Source organism: Xenopus laevis, chromosome 6L (genome assembly GCF_017654675.1).
Source record: "Xenopus laevis strain J_2021 chromosome 6L, Xenopus_laevis_v10.1, whole genome shotgun sequence".
In the NCBI taxonomy this organism is placed as follows: Eukaryota; Metazoa; Chordata; class Amphibia; order Anura; family Pipidae; genus Xenopus; species Xenopus laevis.
The window spans coordinates 54,373,982-54,401,564 of NC_054381.1; the positions used below are offsets into that span (position 1 = coordinate 54,373,982).

Below are 27,583 nucleotides of genomic sequence, written 5' to 3' on the forward strand. Positions count from 1 at the left end.
ATCCACCTCTGAATGGCTGAAGAAAAACAAAATGAAGACTTTGGAGTGGCCTAGTCAAAGTCCTGACCTGAATCCTATTGAGATGTTGTGGCATGACCTTAAAAAGGCGGTTCATGCTAGAAAACCCTCAAATAAAGCTGAATTACAACAATTCTGCAAAGATGAGTGGGCCAAAATTCCTCCAGAGCGCTGTAAAAGACTCGTTGCAAGTTATCGCAAACGCTTGATTGCAGTTATTGCTGCTAAGGGTGGCCCAACGAGTTATTAGGGGCAATTACTTTTTCACACAGCTTTGGATTTCTTTTCTCCCTAAATAATAAAAACCCATTTAAAACACTCATTTAAAAACTGCATTTTGTGTTTACTTGTGTTATCTTTGACTAATAGTTAAATGTGTTTGATGATCAGAAACATTTTGTGTGACAAACATGCAAAAGAATAAGAAATCAGGAAGGGGGCAAATAGTTTTTCACACCACTGTATATATATATATATATATATATATATATATATATATATATATATATATATATATATATATATATATATATATATATATATATATATATATATATATATATATATATATATACATACACATTTATAGGATATGGTATCAGGAAACCCGTTATCCAGAATGCTCCGAATTATGGAAAGGCCTTCTCCCATAGACTGCATTTTATCCAAATAATCCAAAATTTTAAAAATGATTTCCTTTTTCTCTTTAATAATAAAACAGTACCTTGTACTTGGTCCAAACTAAGATATAATGAATCCTTATTGGAAGCAAAGCCCGCCTATTGGGTATATTTAATGTTTGAATGACTTTCTAGTAGACTTAAGGTTTGAAGATCCAAATTACAGAAACGTCCATTATCCAGGTCCTGAGCATTCTGGATAACAGGTCCCATACCTGTATGCAAAAGGGATTGATCAATGTGCATTCCCTGGGCCCCATGCCTTTTTTGCAATACATTTTCCAAAACGGGTCATAAAAAATTCAAAACAGTCTTCATTATCTGATAAGAATAGGTTTTGTTCAAGGCATGTGTAGATCACTTAGTCCAGGCATGAACTAGTGGCCCCAATTATATTTCAGAATATGCATTTATACCCTTGTAATGTAAGTAAAAGTTGTCACACCAAAGAAAGAAAATGTTCCAGTATGTAAGCTTTCACCTACATATGTCTCTGAGCCAAAAGGTCTCATGCTTAGTTCTGTTCAAAGGCCATCAGCATAATCAAAAACACACTCTCATTTAAAGGAAAACAACCTTTACCAAAATTAATCTCTAATAAGCATGGCCTATACCATGTATATCTAATGTTACTCTAATGTTAATTACCTGTTTTTCTAGTAATTATGAGCAGATCATTATTAGTTTATTTATACTTTAATGTTTGTGCTGAAATCTGCTCTGTGTATCTGCATGGAGGACAACATAGTGCCTGTTAATGTAGACACTGGAGTGGGTTGAGGAGAGTGGTTCTGCTGTTACAGGCAGAGAAACGGTCCGCTGTGACCATAGCCTTTGGGTAAAGAGCCAAATTCTTAGGTTAGATGTTTTGGTTGTTTTGCCTACACCATCTACAGTCTGTGTGTACTTGTGTCACTGCAAATTTTTCTTAGAGAGTATTTTTATTTTACAATATGGAAAAACAAACAAATAAAATAAGACAAAACATAAAAATAAAACAGACTTGGAAGATAACATCTGTAATTGTCCTGAATGCCATATACTTTTGATGACAAATATTGTCACAACTGCACTGTAATTGATACTATTTCTTACTCCGTAAATGTGCAAGTATAGATAGTTCTTCTTAAACTCATTAAGGGAGAAATTAATCTGCTGCTGTGTGCGTTTTTTAGGTGACTGGTGTTGGATACAATCGCTTTGGGGAAGTCATACATGATGGGGAAATCATTCATGGATTTTGCAATCCTTCAATAAGCAAAGTCATAGAGGTAATGCTTTACTTATTCTTAACACTGGCCTCCCTTTGCACAGCATCCTGATAAATGCACTAGTTTTGATAAACATGGTCCTGTATATCATTTTCAGAGCTAAGCAGAGGATTCATATATAACACCTGTGTGACCTGTATACAGGTTGTATATTTGGCTTGCTGAAAGTTTCACATTATTTTACCTTGATGTTGCCATTATGCTATTCCCTCATGTTACATTTTTTAGGGGACCAGAAACCAGAATAGCAATTAGGGATGCACCGAATCCAATATTTCGGATTTGGCCGAATCATTGATGAAAGATTCGGCTAAATACCGAACCAAATCCTAATTTGCATATGCAAATTAAAGGCAGGAAAGGAAAAAGTGGAAAAAATTCTTCTTTTGTGATGAAAAGTCACGTAATTTCCCTACCTACCCATAATTTACATATGCAAATTAGGATTCAGTTCAGCTAGGCACAAGGATTGGGCCGAAACGGAATCCTGCTGAATTAAAGCCGAATCCCGAACGGATTCCTGGATTCGGTGCATCCCTACTAGCAATACAATGTGTATTTTTTTAATTCAGCCTGCCACTTCCAATTCAAAAAGTAGTATTTTTAAGAGCATGGAGTGAAATGTCATCTCTAAATTTTTCAGGCAGGATGTGTGTGCAATGATGCTGAAATAAGGAACAATACATTAATGGGGAAGCCTACTGAGGGTGCACTAATTGCTCTTTCTATGAAAGTAAGTGATGTTTTTCTTCTTTATCTCCTCAGACTGACTTTGCTTTATGTTCATGTATACTGCACTTCCTATGTCTACCTAGATGTTTAGAACCCATGTGGTCTGTTAAAAGTATGCATGCTACAGAATGCACTAATTCATTAAACTGTGGGGTCAGTTTGACTAAAGGTACATCCCTATGGGAATTAAATTAACCCGTGGCCCTTCATGTTATTTGGCTGCTCTTCCTGCTACAACAGGGGAGAGTAAATGTATTCGGAATACAGTGCCAGGTCAGTAGTGTAACTAGAGTGCGCCGTGCCCCCCTGCACTCTGATCCCCATCCTCCCGCCCACCCCTGCCCTGCCCTCTCCCTGCCCTGTCTCCTCCCACTCTCACCCGACTTGCATCCCCCTTCCTAAACGCAGGTTAGAGGGGCTGGGGAGGAGGTTTTTTTTATTGGCTATATAATATAGCGACTGCGGGGTCTGCTTCCTCCATAGTTATTCCACTGGATTCCTGTTTCACAGGTGTCCTTGATGGACACCATTATAATACACAAAAGCCATTGCATTACGACATGATGGTACATGATGTTATCAGTAAAGAGTTTAGATTTGGTTCAGCTAAACATTTAGGATTTGGCAATAACCTACAAACAGCCCAAGGGTTTGGGTGAATCCCATACCAAATTTTTGATTTGACGCAAATGAGGCATCACTGATATATACTCTGATAATGTCACAATTATATTTTTTTGTGTAAATGCTGGAGCAGTGTACAGCCTTGCTGCCTTTCTGCACTGGGGTCACAGGTTTATTCCAGGTTCTCTGGTTCTCTGGTTTCTGCTCAGTAAAACATTCCCAACACTTTCTTAAGAATTTAACAATTAATTTTACATAGTTCAACTAGCATGAAAATAAATGTATCCATTTACCCAAATGCAATTTGCTCTATTGGATGCACAAGATGAAATGGCAAGCATACTTCAGCATCAAAACACTTACTTGTTTGTACATTTTGATAACAAGGTCTGCCTGTCACCACTTTATGTGCCTCAAGTATTGTGCTTTTTGACCAGTAGTATTAGGAACAGTGGCAGACACAGGGACATTTTGTTCTCTGCCCAGTAGCGTTCAAAATGCTGCGTGTGTCTTTGGCTTATGTCCAGGTTGGCCTGTGGCCAGAACTAGATATAAAATAAATGAGTGATGACTACCCTTTTTGCTGCACATATTGTTGCCATTCAGGAGATATTTTAAGATATCCAAGGTTCTGACTCATTTCCTTATATTTGCAGAGTTTTTTTTTCTCTCCATTCTAAAATAGTTTTACATGCAGTGTTGGCACAAAGGGTGGCAACGTGCTTTGCTGTATAAGAGATTTATAATGGTAGAAACAAGATGCAGTGTGGGACGATCGGCAAAGTAACAAGCATAGTCTCTCAGACTCAGGAGACATTCAGTAGCTTTTATTGAAAGAGGATCATTGACACAAAAAATAGATGTTGAAATGAAGAATGCTTAATAATTGAGGTTAGATATAATCTCAGTTATATTTCTTTAAAGGAGATTTCATTGTATGAGTTTGTTCCTCCTTGTTATAAAACCAAAGCAGGAGTAATTTACTCAATGTGTTTAATAGACAAAAGGATTAATTGATAGAAAGATGGATTAATTAGTTACAGCCTAATGCACCTAATATCTGGACACAAATACCTAAACTTAGTCTCTACAGATTCTGCCACTGTTCATTCAGCACTACTAATATTTTTTTAATAAGGGCATTCATTTTAAAACATATCCTGAAGATATTGGGGGTTCTGTTTTTCAGTGGAAATAAAATGCAGCAAATGTGCTTCTGTTTTATTTGTGTTGTGCAGAATTTGATGACAAAGTGCCCAATGGTCAGAAATACTGAGTACTGCAGAACATAGCACCAAGTACTCAATATGCAAAGTATCTGTCCCTATGTCTTTCCAACACAAAGTGATTATTTACAGTTAATTGGAAAAAATCCTCAACATTTGTATATAGATCAGGGCCTATGGCAGTAGAGAAAAAAACAGAAAATTGTGCAGTATGTTTAGATATTGTGACAGCACCCGGTGCCTGGGGCTGTCGCAATATGTAAACATACTGCACGATTTTCTGTTTTTTGTTTTTCTCTCTATTGCCATAGGCTATGATCTATATACAAATTTTTGAATACAGCGGAGAGACTGTGAAGATCAAAAAGATTAATTTTAAATGGCTTCTTTCCTTGAATTTCTCAATTTATAATTGGAAAACATGATTAGTGACACAGGGTGCCAGAGAATGTCCTGCAGTCAGAAACTGAACACTGCAATATACAGGTTGTTGGAATAGGCTTTGGTTACTGCTTACTGATTTGAGCAGTATCTTGCAACTACCAGAACAAGTGCCGACTCACTTGTGTGTCTTGGACAGTGATCCCCAACCAGTGGCTCGTGAGTAACATGTTGCTCACCAACCCCTTGGGTATTGCTCCCAGTGGCCTCAAAGCAGTTGTTTATTTTTTAATTCCTGGCTTGGAGGCAAGTTTTGGTTGTATAAAATCCATATGTACTGCCAAGCAGAGCCTTCTGTAGGCTGCGAGTCCATATAATGGCTACCAAATAGCTAATAACATAATATAATAATAGCTCTTATTTGGCACTCCTTGGTACTTTTTGCATGATTGTGTTTTCCCCAATTGTCTTTACAATTGAATGTAGTTTACTGGTAAAAAAACATGTTGAGGAACCCTGGTCTAGGGTACAATGATACTCTCAAGGCTCGTAGTAATTTATAATAATAACGTTTATATAATAACGTATATTTATTGCTGTGTCAAATAAACAAGTTACAGCATAGATGGTAAATACAGGTTTAAGTTAAATCAAATACATATACAGGGAGACGGCTAGGGTTGCCACCTGGCCAGTATTTTACCGGCCTGGCCAGTAAAAATGATGTTTGATCCCAATGTTATTAATAGGAAAAAATTGGCAAAACTATAGGAAGGCCGGTATTTTTTTCCAGAAAAGGTGGCAGCCCTAGAGACGGCATAAGATGTTAATCACTGTTCCAGCAAGACCTGACTGTCCACTAAGACCAGATATCTGGGTTTTGTGATCCACTTTTGGCTTGGGAAGAGGTGATATTTGATGTTTTTACAGCCCCAACAGTTGTTTACACGTAACAAATAGCATGCAACCCCCTGGCAATGCTAGTTACCTTTTTACAGTACAGTTGCACAACTTTTTTGTACAGTTGTATCACTTTCTTATCAATACAACATTTGCTGTATGACATGCACCTTAGATTGTTAATAACCGTGAATACTTTTATTACACCGCACTCTCCCCACACAGGTATGGGACCAGTTATGCAGAATGCTTGGGACCTAGAGTTTTCTGAATAACTGATCTTTCCATAATTTGGATCTTCATAGCATAAATCTACTAAAAAAAATGTATTAAAACATTACTTAAACCCAACAGGCTTGTTTTGCCTCCAATAAGAATTAATTATATCTTAGTTGGGATAACGTACAAGGTATTTCTTTTTTTATCATTACAGGTATGGAACCTGTTATGCAGAATGCTTGGGACCTGGGGGTTTCCAGATCTTTCTGTAATTTGGCTCTTCATACCTTTAGCCTATTGGGTTTATTTAATGTTTACATGATTTTCTAGTAACTTGTTTTGCTTCCAATAAGGATGAATTACAGTATATCTTAATTTGGGTCAAACTTTCTGGATAATGGGTTTCTAGATAACAGATTCCATACCTGTTTTTATACATGAGAAACAGTTTGTTAGGGCATGTCTACTAAAACTCGGTAAAATTTTGGTTTCCCTCCTTTTGCACATTTCAAAAGAAAGAAGGAAGCTACTGCTACTCATTCACTTACATGGGAAATAATGAATGTTGTGGAGATAGCAGCAGATCCAGGCACTTCTTCACTAACTGAAATATACAGACAAAGAATAAAACCAATTTGTTTTCAATGTATATAATTGTCTATGTCCTCTCTGGATCTTATGGAATGTTATGCCATGCAATTATTATCCTTCTTTTTTGATACCCCATTTCAGCTTATTTCCCATTTTTTGCTGTAATCATTAAAATAAGACTATTGATTTATATGATTCGTTTTATGGTTTTCCACCTTTTTCCTATGACTAATAACTGTTTTGCTTACTTATGAAAGAAGTACTATAGTAAATAAACGCTTCATAAATCGCATGTTTTTAATTGACAATTTCAAAGGCAATGGCACATAGGACGTTTTGCAGCCTGTATGAAATCATGCTCACAGACAGACAACAGAAATTACATGAATAGCAATGTAATCACTATGTCCATACCAGTTCTCTGGTTTATTGCCACATCGAGCATCAGTAAGGTTTTTCAAGTGATAACCACTGGCATAACTATAAAAGATTACTATAGAAAGCCCCAGCCGCTGGGTCTGCTTTCTCTATAGTTGTAAAGAAAAACCCCCTCCTGAGCAGGCAAGGTGCTGGATGGAACTGATGTGTGCTGAGCCCCTCTGAAGATTTTTTTTGGGGGGCAACTCAAGTGCACCGGCAGGGCTACAACAATTGCAGTGCTATTCAATAATATTATATGTCTTGGTATATTGGAATCTGTATATGAGTGATATTTCAATTGCATGACAAAACTACCTATGCGGCAAGGGTCTTTGCATGCTGAATGCTTTATTTCAGTACAATAATGCAGATTGGTTTAATAATGATACGGAGTTAATTGTTTAGGAGTTTATTCCTTAAGTGCTCTTACAGACGAGCTTTTGAAGCTGTGCTCCCCTGCGTTCCGGTTTTATGCGTTCAGTCGCAGGGGTGCGCAGTAATACACATTTCGTTTTTTTTCAATGGGGCTGTACTCACACAGGCGCATGTACGCGCCGAATGCAGGAAAAATGCAGCGTGTTGCGTCTCAAAAAACTAAATGCGTCTACTCCTCTACTCCCCTGCCACTGAACGGATAAAACCGGAACGCAGGGGATCGCAGCTTCAAACGCTCGTCTGTAAGAGCCATTAGCATAGAAGTTTAGCCCTTTAGCATAGAGGTTCATCTTAGATCTCCAAACAAGATGGTACACCAAACATTTAGATATCTGACAGGGACCACTTAACCTATAAGAGAACAAATATAATTATTGAACTGGGCAGATTTTCTTGGTACATATTTCAGTAGTTCACTGCATTGTTATTTAATGTGTATTACATTTGAAAGAGTATTCATTTAAACGATCACTGTTCACAGATGGGGCTTGAAGCTCTGAGACATGACTACATACGGAGAGCAGAGTATCCATTCAGCTCAGAGCAGAAGTGGATGGCTGTAAAATGTGTGCACAGAACCCAGCAGGTACGGTTGACAATTTATGCTTGGGATGTACTGCAATAATATAATGTATATTGTAGGAAAGAGCATACCTCCCAACATTTTGGAAATAAAATGACTGACAAAAAAGTTAGCGTGTGTAGCGAAACTTTTTGACTATGCCCATTTTTGTGGTCACACCCTCTAATTACCATGTTCATTTTACAAAATTTGGCAGGTTATGAAAGTTTGAACATATTTCTGTGTTTTTTTTTCAGTTATTAGTTTTGCTAATGAAGGTGAATTGCACTTTAAGCTCTAAGTCTAACTTATACCAAGGGAACTGTTATCTTATATTGTTACAATTAATTATTTCCTTATCTTGAAATTGTTACAAAATTATCTTATAAGCAGCTGTGGCTGTTCTGGGCTCTCTGCCAAAAGCCAATTAAGTTAGAAACGTTGTTTCTTTTTCTGGCTGTTCAGTGCAGAGAAAATGGGGCTTTCCAGTACAAATGAGGGACTGCAGGTTGAGCTGTCAAGAGGGACTGTCCCTCTAAAAATGGGACAGTTGGGGACAGAGCTCTTTTGTTACGGGTCCATAGGGCTGAAATGCAACTAGATAATTTTTCTATGTGTATCTTTCTGAATATACTGTTTGCATAATATCTGCAATTAAAAGCTAAGGCCTTTATTATGCAAAATGATAAGCCTGTGACTAAGGGCAGTAATTAATGATTAAAGCCATTTTTATTAGAACCTTGCAGTTTCCTTTTGCATAGTATTTGCAGAGGATGCAGATGAGCGAGCACCCATACAGCTATTGCAAACCATGCTCTACAAGTTAATGAGGATGGCAGTGAGTTCAGGGCCACCCTCTCTTCCTACATTTCTTTTACTAATACAAATTTTCATTAACAGAAATACTGTACACCATTAAAGGGGTTGTTCACCTTTAAACTAACGTTTAATATGTTGTAGAGAGTGATAGTCTGAGACAATTTGCAATAAGTATTTATATTTTATTATTTCTGATTTCTGAGCTATTTAGCTTTTTATACAACAAATTTTCTGTTATTACAACTTTTTAATAATCATCTTTTTATTGAGGCCCTCTCCTATTCATATTCCAGTCTCTTATTCAAATCAATGTATGGTCGCTAGGGTTATTTAGACCATAGTGACCAGATTGCTAAAATTGCAAACTGGAGAGCTGCTGAATAAAAAGCAAAATAATTCAAAAACCACAAATAATTTTAAAAAATGAAGCCATTTGCAAATTGTCTCAGAATATAAATTTTTACATAATCAAAATTTAAAGGTGAACGACCCCTTTAATGTACTCTTCATTAGAAATTGCTTCTCGGCGGGGCGCAGTGGTTGACTATAAACTTTACTTACTGCATATTTTCTCCTGCAGGATAAGCCAGAGATTTGCTTTATGAAAGGGGCTTATGAGCAAGTTATTAAATACTGCAGCACATATAACAGCAAGGGCCAGACTTTACCTCTGACTCAGCAGCAAAAAGAACTTTATCATCAAGAGACTACTTATATGGGTTCTGCAGGCCTACGAGGTATGTATATAGAAAGCTAAAGCAAATATATCTTTTCTAAATGACTGCATCAAAACAGTTTTTTGCATATTAAATAAAGCAGTAGAGTGAAGTCTGCGCTCACTCCCAGCAATTTTCACGTGTGCAGTTTTAGCAGTTGGGGAAATGTGCACACGTGCAGAGACTAAACATGTACTGGAAATTTAAGCAGACTTTTAAACTACTGTTGTACTTCCCCTAATGAGCACCCTAGGAAATTTAGATCCACTAAAAGTAGTTCAGATGGTGTAAGAGTAATAAAGTGGTCTGGTGTGAATATAATAAGCAGTAGTACAGGTATAGGATCTGTTATCCAGAATGCTCAGGACCTGGGGGTTTCCAGATAAGGGGTCTTTCCATAATTTGGATCTTCATGTCTACTAAAAAATCATGAAAACGTTAAATAATCCAATAAACTGGTTTTGCTTCTAATAAGGATTAATTATATCTTAGTTTGGATCAAGTACAAGGTACTGTTTTATTATTACAGAGAAAAATATCTGTCTATGGGAGACGGCCTTTCCGTAATTCAGAGTTTTCTGGATAAACGGATCCCATACCTACAGAAGAATATCTTCGGTTACACACTATTAATCAGTTTAAGGGCGTTTTACATAAAAGCTGTATCTTTTTTGAATAAAGCATTTGTTTTTCTTCCCTTGCAGTTATTGCTTTGGCATCTGGTCCTGAATTGGGACAGCTGACGCTTCTTGGTCTAGTAGGCATGATTGATCCTCCTAGAACAGGCGTCAAAGAAGCAATCAGTACACTTATTCGCTCTGGAGTTGCCATTAAAATGATCACTGGAGACTCACAGGAAACAGCTGTTGCAATTGGTATGAAAAATTGCTTTTACATCTTACCTCTGTCTATCTCATATTAAAAAAATGTTTATCACACAGGCAGACTATTACAGCTGTAAAATAATACGTTGATTGATATTAAGGTTCAGAGATCTAAACTCTACAATATATTTAAATTTTTCTTTGGAAAATCGTAGCAATAAATCCCACATATTCTGGTGAGTGGTATGATAGAGTGTATATTATCGAATGATTAAATGCTGATGGCAACACTGACTTGCAATGTAATCTGAAATCAAAAGTGTTTGTGAACACATTGGTTATCACAGTGGGGGTCATTTATCAACACTGGGCAAATTTGCCCATGGGTTGTAACCCATGACAACCAATCAGATTGCTGCATTCATTGTTCTTCTTGCAGCTGGCTTTAAAAAGCAAATCACTGCTAAAAATAGTAAGACGCAACCGTTTTCTTAAATCAAGGGAGTGCATGTGCTAGACACTTGGACGCACCAAGCATCAGACCATAACATCACCACTAGGCAACATAACAATTTTCATTACACCGGTTAAAAGTACATTTTATTTATCCTAAAGAGGCATTTAACGGCAATGCAGATGGCCTCTAATTCCAAGTGGCTGTCCCTAGATAAGAGAGTTTTGTGCAGTTTTACTTGTTTTTCCAGTTCTGCTGCATTCCTGTTTTTCAGCCAAGTACCAATGTAAATCCATCAATGACCTTGCTTTACCAGGGTAGCATAGTGCACCTGTATTGTATCCAGACCTTGAAGGAGGAGGCAATGCCCAGAGCACTCATGAGGTTAACAAAGGGAAAGGGTGGCTTTGCATTAAATGGCATAGCTTCCCTTCGAGGGGGAGTATGACTTTTCCATTGGGTATGTGATGTGTGTCTTATGGAGGCCTTTTGTAGTTACCTGCTTTTGATTGTATTCATTTTTATATGCAGCACATATACTGTCACGGGAAAACATGTAAGTTTGGCATATCAGATTAAAAAGCTGGATACTCACTGTCTGAAGGCTGCCTGACAGTCCCCATAATATACAGAAAAAGTAAAAATAGAGTGAACAAGGCACACCAGTCTAACCGCAGCAATTTATTTTATTACAAATTTTCACAATATAAAAGAGAGAACCCCAACACGTTTGGGTCTTCGTCAGGGGAAATGCAAAATAAAAAGATGCAGGCCTGTATCTTTTTGCTATTGATATTGGCAGGGTCGATGCACCAATGAGGCGACAGCACCAAGGCTGGCAAAAAAACGCTCCTGGTACCATTAAGAGATGGATTTTTGTTTTTTAAACCAGAAATTTGTCTTTTTAGTGCAAGAGAAACACAATTGTGCTCCCTGCACTAGCGATGCGGTGCTGGATATTTGAGGATGCCAGTGTAGTCATTCATCAGGCTGCAGCCTCCAATATTCGGTATAATACAGGAGCCTCCAACTGCTGTGACTAAAGACTAAAGGAAAAGGTGCTGCTACTAATAGTGGGATCACAAATTGTAAACAATGTATATAAAATATGCCTTTGAGTATCATAATACCTGCGTGTTATGCTCATGTGCATTCCTTACCTCTAAGGACCACTGTGAGCCACTTAATGAAAGTTTTTTAATTATAGTCCTGTTTTAGGGTCTGTCTTGGTCCTGTAGAGAACTACAGAGTTTGTCCTCCTTGTAGAAGCTAGTGTATAAAATCTAGTGTGAATCCTCTTTCTTTCCTCTCAAACATTTTCCCATAACCCTAAAGCTTATAAAGTACATTGTTTTTAAGCTACAGTAGTTGAAGTCTGACATATAACAGGTACAGTCTGAGTTCTGCAGTCATTCCATTTACAAATGGAAGAGCACTCTCCTGTATGTTTGTTTGTTCAAATATACTGACAGGTCATACATATACATTATAAATTCTCCTTTCCCCATTTGTAATCGCAGTGGTCGTGTCTGGTTTATTTGTGTGATTCTCTCTCACCTTTGTTACATTCTCCTCAATAGAGTATTTGAGATTTGTTTAATGGAATGTCTTCCTTACTCTTTTTATATGCGCCTTTACAGTGCTTTTTTTTTTTTTCTTTTTTTCATCTTTACAGCTAGTCGCTTGGGTTTTTATTCTAAGGGCTTGCAGTCTCTCTCAGGTGAAGATGTTGATATAATGGATATCCAGCAACTTTCACAAATGGTATCAAAGGTTAGTAATCGTTGCCTATGCAATGGAGTATACAGTTATGGAACCTGTTACCCAGAATGCTTGGGACCTGGGGGTTTCCCGGATAAGGGATCTTTCCGTAATATGGATCTCCATGCCTTAAAGGGCAACTAAATTCTAAAATAGAATAATGTTAGAAATACTGTATTTTGTATACTAAATATAAACATGAACTTACTGCACCAGAAGCCCAATTAAACAAATGATTTATGCTTTTAAAGTTGGCGCAAGGGGCTGTCATCTTGTAACTTTGTTAAACACCTTTGCAAGACTACGCACATGCTCAGTGTGGTCTGTGCTTCATTTGGGAGGTTAAGCTTACCGATCGTCGTAAATTATTAAAATAGCACAAGTCAAATAAACCCAGCCTATTAGGTGTATTTAATGTTTAAAGGATTTTACAGTAAACTTAAAGCGATACTGACACGTTCCTATAAAAATCATAGGAACGTGTCCGTATCAAGTAAATGCTGCACTTGGAATTGTTCACCTCAAAGCCGCCCCCAGCCCGCGAACCTGTGTGCAGCCGACCCGCTGACACAACTAACGGATCTTCTGTGTTGCTTCAGTGACGCTGGGCTGGGGGCCGAGCGATCCTTCCATAGGCTGAATTCCTGTTTTCATTTGTAATCAGCCTATGGAAGCATCACACTGCCCCCAGCCCCGCGTCACTGAAATGGTACAGAAGTGTCGGAGGGTCGTGTAAAGCAGGTTTGCTGGGGCTGGGGGCGGCTTTGAGGTGAACTATTCCGGGTGCAGCATTTACTTGATACTGACAAGTTCCTATGATTTTTATAGGAACATGTCAGTATCACTTTAAGGTATGAAATTCCAAATTGCAGAATGATCCTTTATCCGGAAGACCCCAGGTCTCAAGCATTCTGGATAACGGGCCTCATACCTGTACTGCCTAGTAACCCTGCCATGTGATAGTGTTGTTAACTGTTAACCCATTCTTCTTTACTTTTTTTTATAGGTTTCTGTATTTTATAGAGCCAGTCCACGGCACAAATTAAAAATTGTGAAGGTAAGATTTGTTTTTTTTTTTGTTTTTAAGAATAGAAATTGCAGGATAAATCATTCAAAATTGGTGGTGATAAGGGGTTAAATAGAACTGTAAGAAGATGGGATTCATTTTTTTCCTTAACAATGAACAAGTAAGTGTAAATAAAAACCGTGTCATATGTCTTATGATATATGAGACCTATGTATCTCTGATCAAAACACTCTGGATTGTGGCAGACAAAAGAAGCCTGTAAAATTAAGGTTCACAATTAACACCATTCTGAAAAAAAAGACACCATACTTTCTCATTTTAACGAAGACTGAGACTCTCATTACACCCCCCATGCTGTGTTCATACTTTACAGTGACAGAATACCACAGAACAGACATGTGCAAGCAATAAAAAGTGCTTGTGGGAATAATTTAAAACCTGAAATAATAAAATAATAATAAATAATCACGTATATTTGTTTAGAATTTAAGCTCTTGTGCATTGTTCTTTTTGTGTAGTCCCTGCAGAACATTGGTGCAGTGGTGGCAATGACTGGTGATGGAGTAAATGATGCTGTAGCTCTGAAGGCCGCAGACATTGGGATTGCAATGGGAAAAACTGGCACGGATGTGTGTAAAGAAGCAGCTGATATGATCTTGGTGGAGGATGATTTCCAAACAATAATGTTAGTATGGTGCTTCAGTTCTCAGTTACTTGTGTGTGGCCCATTAGGACCAGCTTCGTAATTTAAAAGTGGCCATAAAAAGGCTGATAAACTCTGGAGATCGAGTTGGCAGTCTTTTGATTCCTGTATTTGGTCCTCTCAGCAGCCTGCCTGACCAATATCGGTTTATGCTGTCTTCTTACATTGGCGCTCCATAGGCCTGCATTATAATCAAATCATTAACTCGAGTGCAAAACAATCTGATCATTGATCCAGGGGCCAAACAATCGGTTAATCTTGATTTGGACCACAATGTGGCCTAGCAGCTATAACATTTTATTAATATCCCCACACACTGCAAACTGGGGATTCTTGTTTAATACTTTAGTCATAATTCTGGATATTGCCTCATCATTGAATTTACTTCAGGACACATGAGCTAATAACTAGAAGTGATTGATCCTTTAAAGGAGAAGGAAAGGTATTTTTAATAGCTATTGTAAACTGTTATTTGCATGTCCCCTCCTGAAACGCCAGACTTTAATTACCCAATTTGCTAAGGATCTCTTGTACAGTCACTTTGAAGTAAATCCCCATTGTGGACTTTGCGGCCGCCATCTTGGTGGTACTGTCACATTCTCTGTCTATGTGCCGAAAAGTGTGCATGCGCAACATTCATTCCTCCCCCAGGCCCCCTAGCGTCATGCTTTCAATGCCCCCAAACTATCCAATGCACATTCGCTAAGAACGATTGCGTTGCTATGGTAGCATTATAAAATAAATATATATATATAAGGCAGCATTATTGTAAGTAGTTCTTCATTTGGGGCAACATATAGAACTGTACTTGTATTTTACCTTTCCTTCTCCTTTAAAGGGAATGTCAGCCGAATGTTGCCTAATTTAAGAAGACATAATTGTATACATTCATTACAAATTTTCTATGGATTGTATATGTATTGCATTAAGCAGTGTTTGTCTGCCCTGATGGTTTAGATTGTTGATACAATTTAAAACAAAGCTTGACATATCTGTCTTTGCTGCGGAACTAAGACTTTTGCAACATTGTTCAAAAAGTAACCACCAGGAATTAAGCAAATGTTGCTTTTGATAGCAAGTGTTATTGCAAATATCTTTAAAAGCACTGAAATGTTTTGATAAATGTATATTGAAAAGTTACTTTGTTTTATCAGGCAAATTTTTATTTTGAGGTCGACGTGCCCTTTAAGAAGGCATTTTGTGCAGTAGTAGCTGTTTTTCTTTCTAATAGCGAGAGCTTGTACTATTTTGCACAGCATTGTCTGGTTGCACTTTCATTTGGCCAGTTTTGCCAATAAGTAACTGGATGTGAAATGGTTTTAATTTCAGGTCAGCCATTGAAGAAGGAAAAGGAATCTATAACAACATTAAAAACTTTGTTCGCTTCCAGCTTAGCACGTAAGTACAGCATTTGTATTGTCAGTATAATGGGAAAGTAATTAAACCACTAATACAATTCTCTGCTGGGTCCCACAATATTGCATTTAGCCGCACCAACTTAAAAGTCCATGAATAAAAAGAAAACTGTTGAGTTTAAACTATTTCTCTAATACCATTTCTAGCAACTTCTTCCATCCTGGAGCTGTAAAGGCAAATTTCAGTTATTCCTGCTGCAATGCTTATTGTGTTTGCTAGTATTAAAAAGATATTGAAATAGCTATACAATTCTCTGTATTGTAGTTATTATGCTACTATGATGATGAATATTTTTATAATATATTTCACAACACTTGTACAATAGAAGGGTTCCTGTGGATTACATACAAAAATACAACTGATCCACAAAGTAGAGAGAACCCTGCTCAATAGTACTTGATTGTTAACACTTTGTACATAGGGGGCTGCAGTCCTTTATGATAATTCTTACTGATCATTGAAATGTTTCCCTCAACAGGAGCATAGCTGCGCTAACTCTAATATCCCTCGCCACTTTAATGAACTTTCCCAATCCTCTCAACGCCATGCAGATTTTATGGATTAATATCATTATGGATGGCCCTCCTGCTCAGAGGTAAAAGAGGACACACTAGATTTGTAAAACCGTACATGATAGGAAATTATGCATTTTTAACTAAGTTTAGCTGTTATGTGACTTACAGTTATGGGACCCGTTATCCAGAACGATCCAAATTATGGAAAGGCCATCTCCCATAGACTCCATTTTATCCAAATAATCTAAATTTTTCAAAATTATTTCCTTTTTCTCTGTAATAATAAAACAGTACATTGTACTTGATCCAAACTAAGATACTGTATAATGAATCATTATTTCAAGCAAAACCAGCCTATTGGGTTTATTTAATCTTTACATGATTTTCTAGTAGATTTATGGTATGAAGATCCAAATCACGCAAAGATCCTTTATCCAGAAAGCCCCAGGTCCTGAGCATTCTGGATAACAGATGCCATACCTGTCACATTGTATTGACTTTGAGGTTGAAAAAAGACACACATTCAACAGTTTTATCCAGATAAAATGTATCCTACTCTTACCACTGCTTGCATGCTAGAATAAATTGGACCCTAGCAGCCGGGTATCTGCTGAAATACCAGGAGAGTTGCTGAACAAAAGCAAAATACATGCACAAATAAAATAATTACCATTTACTAATGAATATGCATACTAAAAGTTAATTTAAGTTAATTTAAAGCCATTTAACAGCAGAGCAACAATAGAAAAACAAGTTGAGAGACAAATGAAAAGGAAACAATATGAGGATGTTGTAAATGGATTGAGAGGTAGAGTAGTAAAGAAAGATAGTAGAAAAGTAGTAAGAAAGTAAAAACAAGAGCAAGGATGAAGGAAAAGACAGCTCCAGAAGTGCAGGCCCGGATTTGTGGAAAGGCCATCTAGGCCCGGGCCTAGGGAGGCAGGATTTTAGGGGGGCGGCATGCTGCCAACCACACCCACATTGGTTCAAAAACACTGGGGATGTGCTGGAGATAGAATCATTTTTTAAATTTCCCATTGCTCCAGCCCAGATGATGAAAATTTACACAAATAAAGGGGAGGGGACAGGGGGGACGAACGGCAGTGTGCCTAGGGGTGCCCACTCTGTAAATCCGGCCCTGCAGAAGTGTAGTAAGAGAAGAAGGGAATAGAAATAGGCACAAGATTTTATGTATTCCCACATAAATGTTGGGGCTACTGTACTTATCCCTGCTATATCAGCATATATATATATATGTATAGCTTATTTGTTGGTCTTTGTTGTGAGCGTGTTTTGGGAAAAGGCGTGGCTTTAAAAACAGGAGTGTAGTCGCATTAAAGATTTTTTTTGTTCTGGTGGACTCTCATCTAAAAGCAACAATGGGTGTCCTTCATTCTCCAAGAAGTTGGACCGCACTGCTTTGAGAACAAATACTGCGTTCACTGGAAATAATTTTTTTTGCTGACTTTGCTGGAATTTTGGGGGCTGTCTGCCCCCAGCTTCATGAATGCAAAAAATTTAATTTTTATGGGCCTCATTCTAGTCAAAGTTCACTGCTGCTGGATATGTGGATTTGTGGATATTTTGTAATTATGCCTGTTTTTGATTATTTTGATCTTATTATTTTTTTTTTTTTAATATGAATTAGTAACTGTAATATTAATTATTAATTTTGATCTTAATGCTCAATAAAATGGGTTTCTTTCAGCCTTGGTGTGGAGCCGGTTGATAAAGATGTGATCAGAAAGCCCCCTAGAAATCTCAAAGACAGCATATTGACGAAGAATTTGATCATCAAAATACTTCTTTCTGCCATTATCATAGTGTGTGGTACACTTTTTGTCTTCTGGAGAGAGGTTTGTTTTTGTTTGTACCAGCTTGTTTCAGCCATAACTTTGCATAGTAATATTTAGAGTGCAATAAATGGATGCATCTGCAATTTTGGGAATTCATGCCACTTGAAAACATTCAGTTAATTTAGGCTTCTCACTGTTGCCCTTGTAAATATCATGCCATATCAGTCCAGCAAAAATTGACTTTTGGTTTTGTATAAATTGGGTGAAATGAAAATAGAATTAATGTCTGTGTTTTTGCTTTTTCAGCTGCGCGATAACCTCATTACACCCAGAGATACAACAATGACATTTACCTGCTTTGTGTTTTTTGATATGTTCAACGCTTTAAGTTCAAGATCACAGGTGAGGAAACTTTGTGTCCTGTGTCTTAATTGCAGATTTGAAAAATTTGAGGAGGTAATGCAGAAGAGCTTAGCTGGGAGATCTTGTGGGTTCCCTACTTCTTTTAGTTAAACTTCCCTCAATTTTTCCCACTCCCATATTTGTACCTTGCAATCATTTCAAATTACACCAGACCCCACATTGTTTTTATTGCTTTGTTAAATATTACACTTCCCTTTTTTATCCCTATTATATTACTTTCAACAAAACCGCAATCAACCCTTTTCAAGAGTAAGTTGGAAATAATGCTAAGGCCCAATGGCAAGAAAAAGTAAATACAGTAGAACCCCCATCAGGAGACCAGAAAAAAATGGTGTAAAATCAGGGAAATGTATTATGTGGGACCACAAAACAACAATGTAAAATGAGGGAAAAATAAAAATAGGGGATGTAAAATGTGGGTTCTACTGTACAATTTGCAGCAATGCAGAATACAATTATAATTGCACAAATCTGTATTAATCAAAAATAAGTTAAAAACAAAAAACTTAAATCCAATAGCATATTGCTCAAATGAAGTTTTGTGTTTTTAACTTACATTTTTTTGGTGACCATTGTGGTATTTGAGAGGCTGAATCCTCATTTACGGTATGTGGTTGAGATATACGGTTTACAAACTCTTTTGCTGAGGGTTTGGAGTTTGTGCACCTGGACCATGTTACTTTTGTGGTGAGTTGTAGTTTACATTATTTATTTTCACTTTGGTACTGTGTTTTATACCTAAATATATTGTTTTCCCTAATCCATATTCTCCTTATTAAATTAATAAGGAGAGATTATGAATTTATTTCCTCCTCATTTCTGCTTTTTTTCAGACTAAATCAGTGTTTGAGATAGGCCTGTGCAGCAACAAGATGTTCTGTTATGCAGTGCTTGGGTCCATCATGGGTCAGTTGCTGGTCATTTATTTCCCACCACTGCAGAAGGTGTTTCAGACAGAGAGTTTAAGTATGCAAGGTACAGAAACAGTTCTTTTGTTTTACACAAAAATCGAATTACTAATAATGTGTCATTTAAAAGGGTGCTGTGAAAGGAGGTAAGTAAATATTCTTGGGTTAAAAACACTTGCTCACTAGGCATCTGTTCTATACAAACTGCTTGAAATTTCTCATTTAGGGTACAGATACCTCACTTCATCTTCTTAACATTAGCCATTTTCCTGTGTATGATGACAGCAGTGATCTCCCAGAGGCTTTGGGGCTCCTCAAGTCACATAAGGTTTTACTTTATGGCATTAGACTGAGTTGCTGTGCCTGTTTAATGGACAGACGGAAAGAAGTCCGGTAAAGAGTGATTATGACTTCTCTCCCTGTGTTAAGTTTCCTGACAAATGATGCACCTCTGTTCTAGTTCATTCATGTAGAGCATTTGGTACTTAGATTTACTTCTCCCTTGATCTCGGTATTCTCTTTTATATAGAGCAAACATTCTAAATTCCTAAATAGCCTCATTTACAGTTGCTGGTATTATACTTTACCATATATAACAGAATCTTAACCAAACAGTGCAATTTATATGTTTCAGTGGTTTTAATGTTATTGATAATGTTATTGCTGTTGAAAGCAGAAGTTATGTGTTCATTTCTAGTAATTGCTGTGCTGGTTCTGACTCTGGAAACTGTCAAACGGAAGCCAACTCTCCTTAAAGGACCAGTAACATCAAAAAACATTTTTTTAAAATTTGTTAGTATACAAAAAAGTTTTGATGTTACTGGTCCTTTAATGCAGAAACGGAATCACAGCACCATCCAAAGCGTATTTTTTCTTAAAAAGCCTTTATTGCATTCTCTGGCTTGGATCTCAAAATTCCATTGTTACTGGTCCTTTAATACCCAAAATGCCATGCTATGTTGTTAACAGACCTGAGAGGGAACATACAAGTCATTGTGAGACTTGAAGGAGGTTATTTATTAAACTCCGAGTTCATCTGGTCAGGCTTTTTGGGACAAAACTTACGTTTTATGTTTTTTTTGTTGTTTTTTTTAGAGACTTATTATATTTTTTTTTAGAGATTTATTAAAGCCAGATGCTGCAAAAAGCCAGAATTCCAAAAACCATCTCAGACCTGCTCAGTTTGTGTAGAAGTCAGTGGCAGAGGTCCCTATCTTAATTGGAAGTCTGCGCTGAGTTTAGCCTAAAAATCCGGGCTTTTCGGGCAAAAACCTGAAAAAAAACCTACAATGCCATTTTTCCGAGTTTTTCTCTAACCCTGATTAAGTTGAGTTTTTGAAATAATAAATAAGGTCAAATCGGGTATGGGAATTTGGTTGTGTTTTTTTTAATAAAATAATGAGATAAATTCAGATTTTAGTAAATAATCTTTGAAGTCTTGGCTGGAGATGTGCTAACTTTTGCTACATTGTTTCAAGACTCTGGAGAAGCAGTGCAGAGAAAAGAAAGGGCAGCTATTGTAGTTTTATACCTGGCAATAAAGCTTTGGAATAACTGAAAAAGAACTAAGTGCTGTAGAGTGAACAACATTTTATTTTCATTGTTAAATGAGATCTTTTTTTCTTCTTTTAGACTTGGTGTTTTTAATTGGACTCACCTCTTCAGTGTGTATTGTGTCAGAGATCATAAAGAAGTTGGAAAGGAGCAAGGAAGAGAATCAGAAACCCAGCACCTCTACGTTTTTCCTTGAAGTATGATGCATATTGCATTGTTTTTAATTGCAAGCCAGGGGAGTAGGAATTTTATGAAGTCCTGTAACAAACAAACAAACAAACAAACAAAAAAGCCACTGCTCTGGGCTTCAGAGGTCCCATGGGATTTTCCTTTGCTCAAAGCGGATTTTATACGTCATCTTTGATACATGTAGAGGATGCTTTCAGTGGACTTTATATTCCTAAAATATGTGCTGGGGCCAGTGTTGAAAAACGATTCCTTAAACCTGCATTTGGTTAACACCACCCACCTGAGCAACCTGTAGGTTTAAGTCTTTTGTATAGTTGAACCTCATACTTCAGTTTATATTTTTATAAATATTCTCTCTCCTGCTCAACAATGGGGTTTTGTTACCAAACTAAGATTTTTTTTTTTTTAAGTTTGGAAGGTGTGTTGTGATCAAGCCCATAGCCCAAGCCGTGTCTCAATACTGTATTTATTTTCTGCTATCTTGCATTTTACACTTGCTCATATTCTGCAAATGTTCTGGGCACGGGATGTAACTACTCTCCTAGAACTACCTGTGCAGCGCTGTATAACATTAAACTGAATGAATGTGATTTTTACAGACATTGTTGTGTAAGCAAGCCTACCATAAAGCTTAACACAACTACTGTATTTAACAAGCGGTTGAGATGTCATTGCACTGTTAATATTATTTTGAAGCAGTAACGGTCCCAATATTTGACGCAAAGATTTGTAGCAGTTCCTACATTTCGTACACTGTAATTCATTTATTGTGAACTGTAATCTCAATAGTCCGTTTTTGAATATGACTCATGTGCATAAGAATTATTTCAAGCTCATCATACTTAATATTGAATTTATGTTACTGCAGACTAGTATCTTTTCTTATTTTATCTTTAGCAATGAATGTTAAATTGAAGGCTGAACACCCCAAATTATGTTCTTTATATATTGTCTCTAGACGTGGCAAGGGGTAGTTCTCCTTTAAATTCTCCTAAAAAGTCTTAGGGGGAAATTCACTAAAGGGCGAAGTGGCTAACGCTGGCAAAAATTCGGCGAAAACCCCAGACTTGCCTTCGCCACCTCAGACCAGGCGAAGTACAATAGAGTAGATAGGAGTTCCTCAAAAAAAAGTTGAACATTTTTCTAAGTCCCAGAAAACACTGGCTTTTTTTCCTATTTAAAGGGTGATAGACTGAAATAGATTGTACATTTTTTCTGCACACCGTATGCTAATTAGCCAACGCTAGCATAACTTCGAACTGCTGAGCGTAATTTCGACAGTGTTTGGTACCCTGTGCGCAACTTCGGATCTTCGTGAATTAGCGTTGTCCAGGCGAATTTACGCCTGGCGAAGTGTTGCGATGTGCGCTAAGCCATCTCTGGCGAATTTTCACCGGTTAGTGAATTTACCCCATAGTATGATGTAGACTGCAATATTCTGAGACAATTTGTCTTCACTTTTGTTTTTTCATTTATGTAGCTTTCTACTCCGCACCTCTCCAATTAAGTGTATCAGCAGCTATCTAGTGGCTACGGTCTTATTTAGCCTAGCAACCAGGCAGTGTAAGGTTAGGAGAAGGACTGAATTGAAGGATACAAAATAAAAATTGACAAGGACAATAACCTTAAAGAGCAATAGTGTTTTGTCTGCCGGGGTTAATGACCCCAATCTGAAAGCTGAAAAGAGACAGAAGAGGAAGACAAATAATTAAAAACTATGAGTAATTAAAAAAATAATAAGAAAAAAAAAACTAATAAGAAAAAAAAAACTAATAAGTTAAATAAATAATGAAAACAAATTGCAAAATTGATGGAATAGGGCATTCTGTATTCATTCTTTCAGTTTACTGTTAGTATATTATAGAATATAATGTTCATATCCATACGTTTTCAGCTGGTTTTCATTCTTTACAGTATTTAAATGATTTGCCTTTCACTTTTGCCTTTCAGCTTGAAAATGTAAAAGCTGCCTGGTTGGTTGGCTATAATTGTATTGCTGATAATTTGATCCCTCCAGTGCCGGATAGAAGCAAACACAATATTTGTGCACACATAATTGTTGTTGGGGCATGAAGATGTACATAAGTGAAAAAAATGACTACACTATATTATCAATACAGGTATGATTATCCAGAATGCTCGGAACTTAGGGATTTCCAGATAACTGATCTTTCTGTAATTTGGATCTTAAAGGAGAAGGAAAGGCAAAAAAGAAACCGCCTGCTAAAGAAAGTCTGGTGTAGATAGAAATCACTGACCGTTGCTTGTGGTTTCTCTGTGGTCTCATGTTGAAGCAGCTACGATCTCTCAGCACTGCAGTGTGGGACTCGGGTGACGTCACTCTTTTCTCCAGCTCTTCCTGCCTGCTGCCCGAGGCAGCCTTGAGGCGCATTGGGTAGAATTCATTAGTTATGCGCATGTACTAGGGAGTTGATGATGATGACGCGCATGCAAATAACTATGTGCACGTGTCATCATTGACCGTTATGGCCATGCCCCCAAACAATCAGAATGGAAGCGTCTGGGAGCTGGGGAGACACACACAAACTTTTTTATTATACTTTGAACACCTAAGATGCAGCATCAAGCGCTTGCGGTGCGCAGCGATTGGGGCATAAATGTATATACTGCAGGCTAAGGTGGGATGCCTTGTCATTGATAACATCGGTTTATACACAGGATATATGATTAATTTTAGACACTGGATTGGGGAATTGTATTACAGCACTGATTAATTATTGTATGCACAGGATTGAGGAATTATCAGTAGTGACGCGCTCCAAAGGTCACCGTTTTTTTTCTTCTTCGCGCATGCGCAGTAAGTATAATGAAGAAACGGAAGCCTACTCTACTTCACTAAGATGGCGCCTGTGTGAATGAATATGCGAGCCGAAACGGAAGATGGATTCTACACTATAGGAATAGGAAATGTGAGTTCAAAACATAGCGTTTCAGTAGGTCTTGGGGAGTAGATTAAAGGAAGCTAGGTAATAATTTTTGCCTTTCCTTCTCCTTTAATACCTTAAATCTAATAGCAAATCAGGAAAAACTTTTTTTATTTGCATCTATTTTTGGAGTGAAGTCCAGTTTTTGTGCCCGCCTACCACTGCAATTCGAATGTCTTATGTTGCCTCCCCGAGCTGAAGGTCTGGGGCTTGAGCACCTGGACCCCCTGTTGATAGTGTACCTTACCACTTACAAGTCTTTACAACTACTGGATATTTTTCCCTCTTTTCCGTATCCCATGTGTTCCTTGTAAAATTGTTACACATTAAATAAACCCAATAGTTCCAGTAAGGATTAATTATATATTGGTTGAGATCAAGTACAAGGTACTGCTTTATTAATGCAGAGAAAAAGGAAATCATTTCTAAAATTTGGATTTTTTTGAAAAAAAAGAATCTATGGGAGACGGCCATTCTGTATTTCAGAACTTTCGGGATATCAGGTTTACTGATAAGTATCCCAAGCCTGTATTGTGTTTGCTCCTATCCTATAGACTTTTTTGCTGGAGGAATGCAATTTTCCATGACTTAAAAGACTGCTTGGAACTCTAATAACTTTGGCAGGAACTTGGTTTGAGTATACACACACCTACTGTTTGTTTATTTCTTATAATTGTATTGCTGTTGTTCTGATCAAACTCTAGTATTTATATGTCATTCTGTTATTTAAACTATTTCCTGGTTGCTATGGTAAATTGGACCCTAGCAACCAGATGAAATTCCTAACACTGCTGAACAAAAAGCTAAATAATAAAAAAAAAAGACACACAAAGAAATTTTGAGGACCAACTGCAAACTGTCTCAGAATATTGCAGTCATTACATCATACTGTATCAGGCGATAAATTATTGTGTGCCATTCTCTGATGCTTTATTACTGGCTGTGTTATGGTGAAGGTATTTTTCACCATAACATGGGTTTGTCTTACTGACGTCTATGGTGAATCAATATAGCTGCTCCAGCATCAACACTTGGTAAATTTGCCATGGGCAGTAACCCATGGCAACCAATCAGATTGCTGCATTCATTGCTCCACTTGCAGCTGGCTTTATAAAGCTAATCCCTGATTGGTTGCTATAGGTAACTGCCCATGGGGCAAATTTGCCCAGTGTTGATAAATGAGCCCCAGAATGTTCCTACGTGATATTGAACCCCTAAGGGCAAATATATGGAAGATTAAAACTTTCTTATATATACATTTATATAGCATACATTTACTCATTCTTGTACAAAAGTATTGGTGCTATATTTCTAGAACCAAAAATTCCCTAAAAAATGGCATGGAGATCATTGTAAAAATGTAGAACAGTCATTCCAAGTTCTGCTCTTATATTTAGCTCCAAGTCCTTCTTTTTTTGCAATTGTTATTTCCTCAGTATGCTTCACCTTTAAGTTAACTTTTAGCATGTTATAGAATGGCTAATTCTAAGCAACTTTTCATTGGGCATCATTTTTCTTTTTTTATAGTTTTTGAATTTTTTGCCTTCTGACTCTTTCCAGCTTTCAAACGAGGGTCACTGACCCCATCTAAGGCTACAAATCTATTTTGATTGCTAATTTTTATTACTCATCTTTATATTCCGGCCCTCTACTATTCATATCCCAGTTTCTTAGTCAAATCATTGCATGGTTGTTATGGTAATTTGGACCCTAGCAACCACAGTGCTGAAATTGCAGACTGAAGAGCTGCTAAATAAAAAGTGAAATAACTCAAAAACTACAAATAATCAAAAAAGAAAAACCAAATGCAAATTGTCTCAGAATATGCTAAAAAGTTAAAGGGGTGGTTCACCTTTAAGGCAATGTTTAATATGTTGAAAAGCAACTTTTCAATTGGTTTTCATTATTTATTTTTTGCAGCTTAATTGGGCATCACTGACTCCCTTCTAAAAAGCAAATAGTCTGTAAGGCTACAAATGTATTGTTATTGCTACTTGATATTCCAGATCTTTCTATTCAGCTCCTCTCCTATTCATATTCCAGTCTCTTATTCAAATCAGTGCATGGTTGCTAGGGGACTGTGCACCCTAGCAACCAGATTGCTGATATTGCAAATTGAAGAGCTGCTGAATAAAAAGTTAACTCAAAAACCATAAAAAATTAAAACCAACTGCAAATTGTCTCAGAATATCACTATGTCATACTAAAAGTTATCTCAAAGGTGAACAGCCCCTTCAATTTAAAGGTGAACAACCCCTTTAAAGGAATTGTTCAGTGTAAAAATAAAAACTGGGTAGTTAGATAGGCTGTGCAAAATAAAAAATGTTTCTAATATAGTTAGCCAAAAATGTAATGTATAAAGGCTGGAGTGATTTGATGTATAACATGTCAGTCAGAACACTACTTCCTGCTTTTCAGCTCTCTTGGTTTACGCTGACTGGTTACTGCCTGGTAGCCAGGGTAACCAATCAGAGACTTGAGGGGGGGCCACATGGGTCATATCTGTTGCTTTTGAATCTGAGCTGAATGCTGAGGATCGATTACAAACTCACTGAACAGAAATGTACCATGTGGCCCCCCTTCAAGTCACTGACTAACTCAGAGTTATAGAGCTGAAAAGCAGGAAGTTGGATTCTGGCTGTTTTATTAGACATCTGTTCACTCTAGCCTTTATACATTACATTTTTGGCTAACTATATTAGAAACATTTTTTATTTTGCACAGCCTATTTACACAGTTTTTATTTTCACACGGAACTGTTCCTTTAAGTGAGCAACATCTCCTCCAAGCTCTGATGTTCCTGATCTCTTTTATAGGACTGCAAGCAGAGCATTCAGCAGATGTAGCTGCAATGGAACACCTTTTATTTTTCTTGTGCTGTTGGTCTGAGGGACCTTAAAGAAGGAAAGCTACAGAGACAGTTTATTGCCAATAGATTAGCCACAATAGTGCAAGCTATAACACTATATTTATTCTGCAGAATGCTTTACCATACCTGAGTAAACAGCTCTAGAAACGGTTTATTTAGGATAGCAGCTGCCATATTAGCTTGGTGTGACATCACTTCCTGCCTGAGTCTCTCCCTGCTCACTCATAACTTTGGGCTCATATTACAGCAGGGAGAGAGTGAGAGAGAGAGGAGCAAACTGAGCATGTTCAAGCCCTAGCCCTGGAGGTTTAAGATGAAAACAGCAAGTGTAATACAAAATCCCATGTGTACACAATAGAAGGAAAGAAATGTTGTGTTTCTTTTTACTGGTGTATTTATATAGACCTTTCTGATAAAGCTTAATTAATTTTTAACCTTTACATCTCCTTTAAATGTAATTAGAAACACATACATGGTATGCCTTATGTAGCCACTCAAGCAGTAGACCAAAACAAGCTGATTCAAATGTTGGTCAGGGGCCCCATTGCTTACTATCCAGAGAGGACTACATCCATGTCCTCAGCCAGCGAGATTGTCTAGCAAGA

At 37.2% G+C, this 27,583-nt stretch overlaps 1 protein-coding gene across 4 annotated transcripts in view; it reads left to right on the forward strand.

Annotated features, from left to right (window-relative positions):
- Positions 1 to 22,031, forward strand: part of atp2c1.S (ATPase, Ca++ transporting, type 2C, member 1 S homeolog) — a 60,571-nt gene extending 38,540 nt beyond the window's left edge. For all 4 annotated transcript variants that reach the window (XM_018267498.2, XM_041566040.1, XM_018267499.2 and 1 more), the window contains 14 exons: positions 1,874 to 1,969; positions 2,613 to 2,702; positions 7,979 to 8,083; positions 9,459 to 9,615; positions 10,299 to 10,469; positions 12,548 to 12,645; positions 13,640 to 13,690; positions 14,179 to 14,345; positions 15,693 to 15,761; positions 16,258 to 16,374; positions 18,003 to 18,150; positions 18,397 to 18,492; positions 19,347 to 19,488; positions 21,054 to 22,031. In XM_018267498.2, the coding sequence (XP_018122987.1) occupies positions 1,874 to 1,969; positions 2,613 to 2,702; positions 7,979 to 8,083; positions 9,459 to 9,615; positions 10,299 to 10,469; positions 12,548 to 12,645; positions 13,640 to 13,690; positions 14,179 to 14,345; positions 15,693 to 15,761; positions 16,258 to 16,374; positions 18,003 to 18,150; positions 18,397 to 18,492; positions 19,347 to 19,488; positions 21,054 to 21,178 (1,632 nt within the window). In that variant the 3' untranslated portion in view covers positions 21,179 to 22,031. The remainder of the gene's footprint in view (positions 1 to 1,873; positions 1,970 to 2,612; positions 2,703 to 7,978; positions 8,084 to 9,458; positions 9,616 to 10,298; positions 10,470 to 12,547; positions 12,646 to 13,639; positions 13,691 to 14,178; positions 14,346 to 15,692; positions 15,762 to 16,257; positions 16,375 to 18,002; positions 18,151 to 18,396; positions 18,493 to 19,346; positions 19,489 to 21,053) is intronic.
- Positions 22,032 to 27,583: the final 5,552 nt, after the last annotated feature.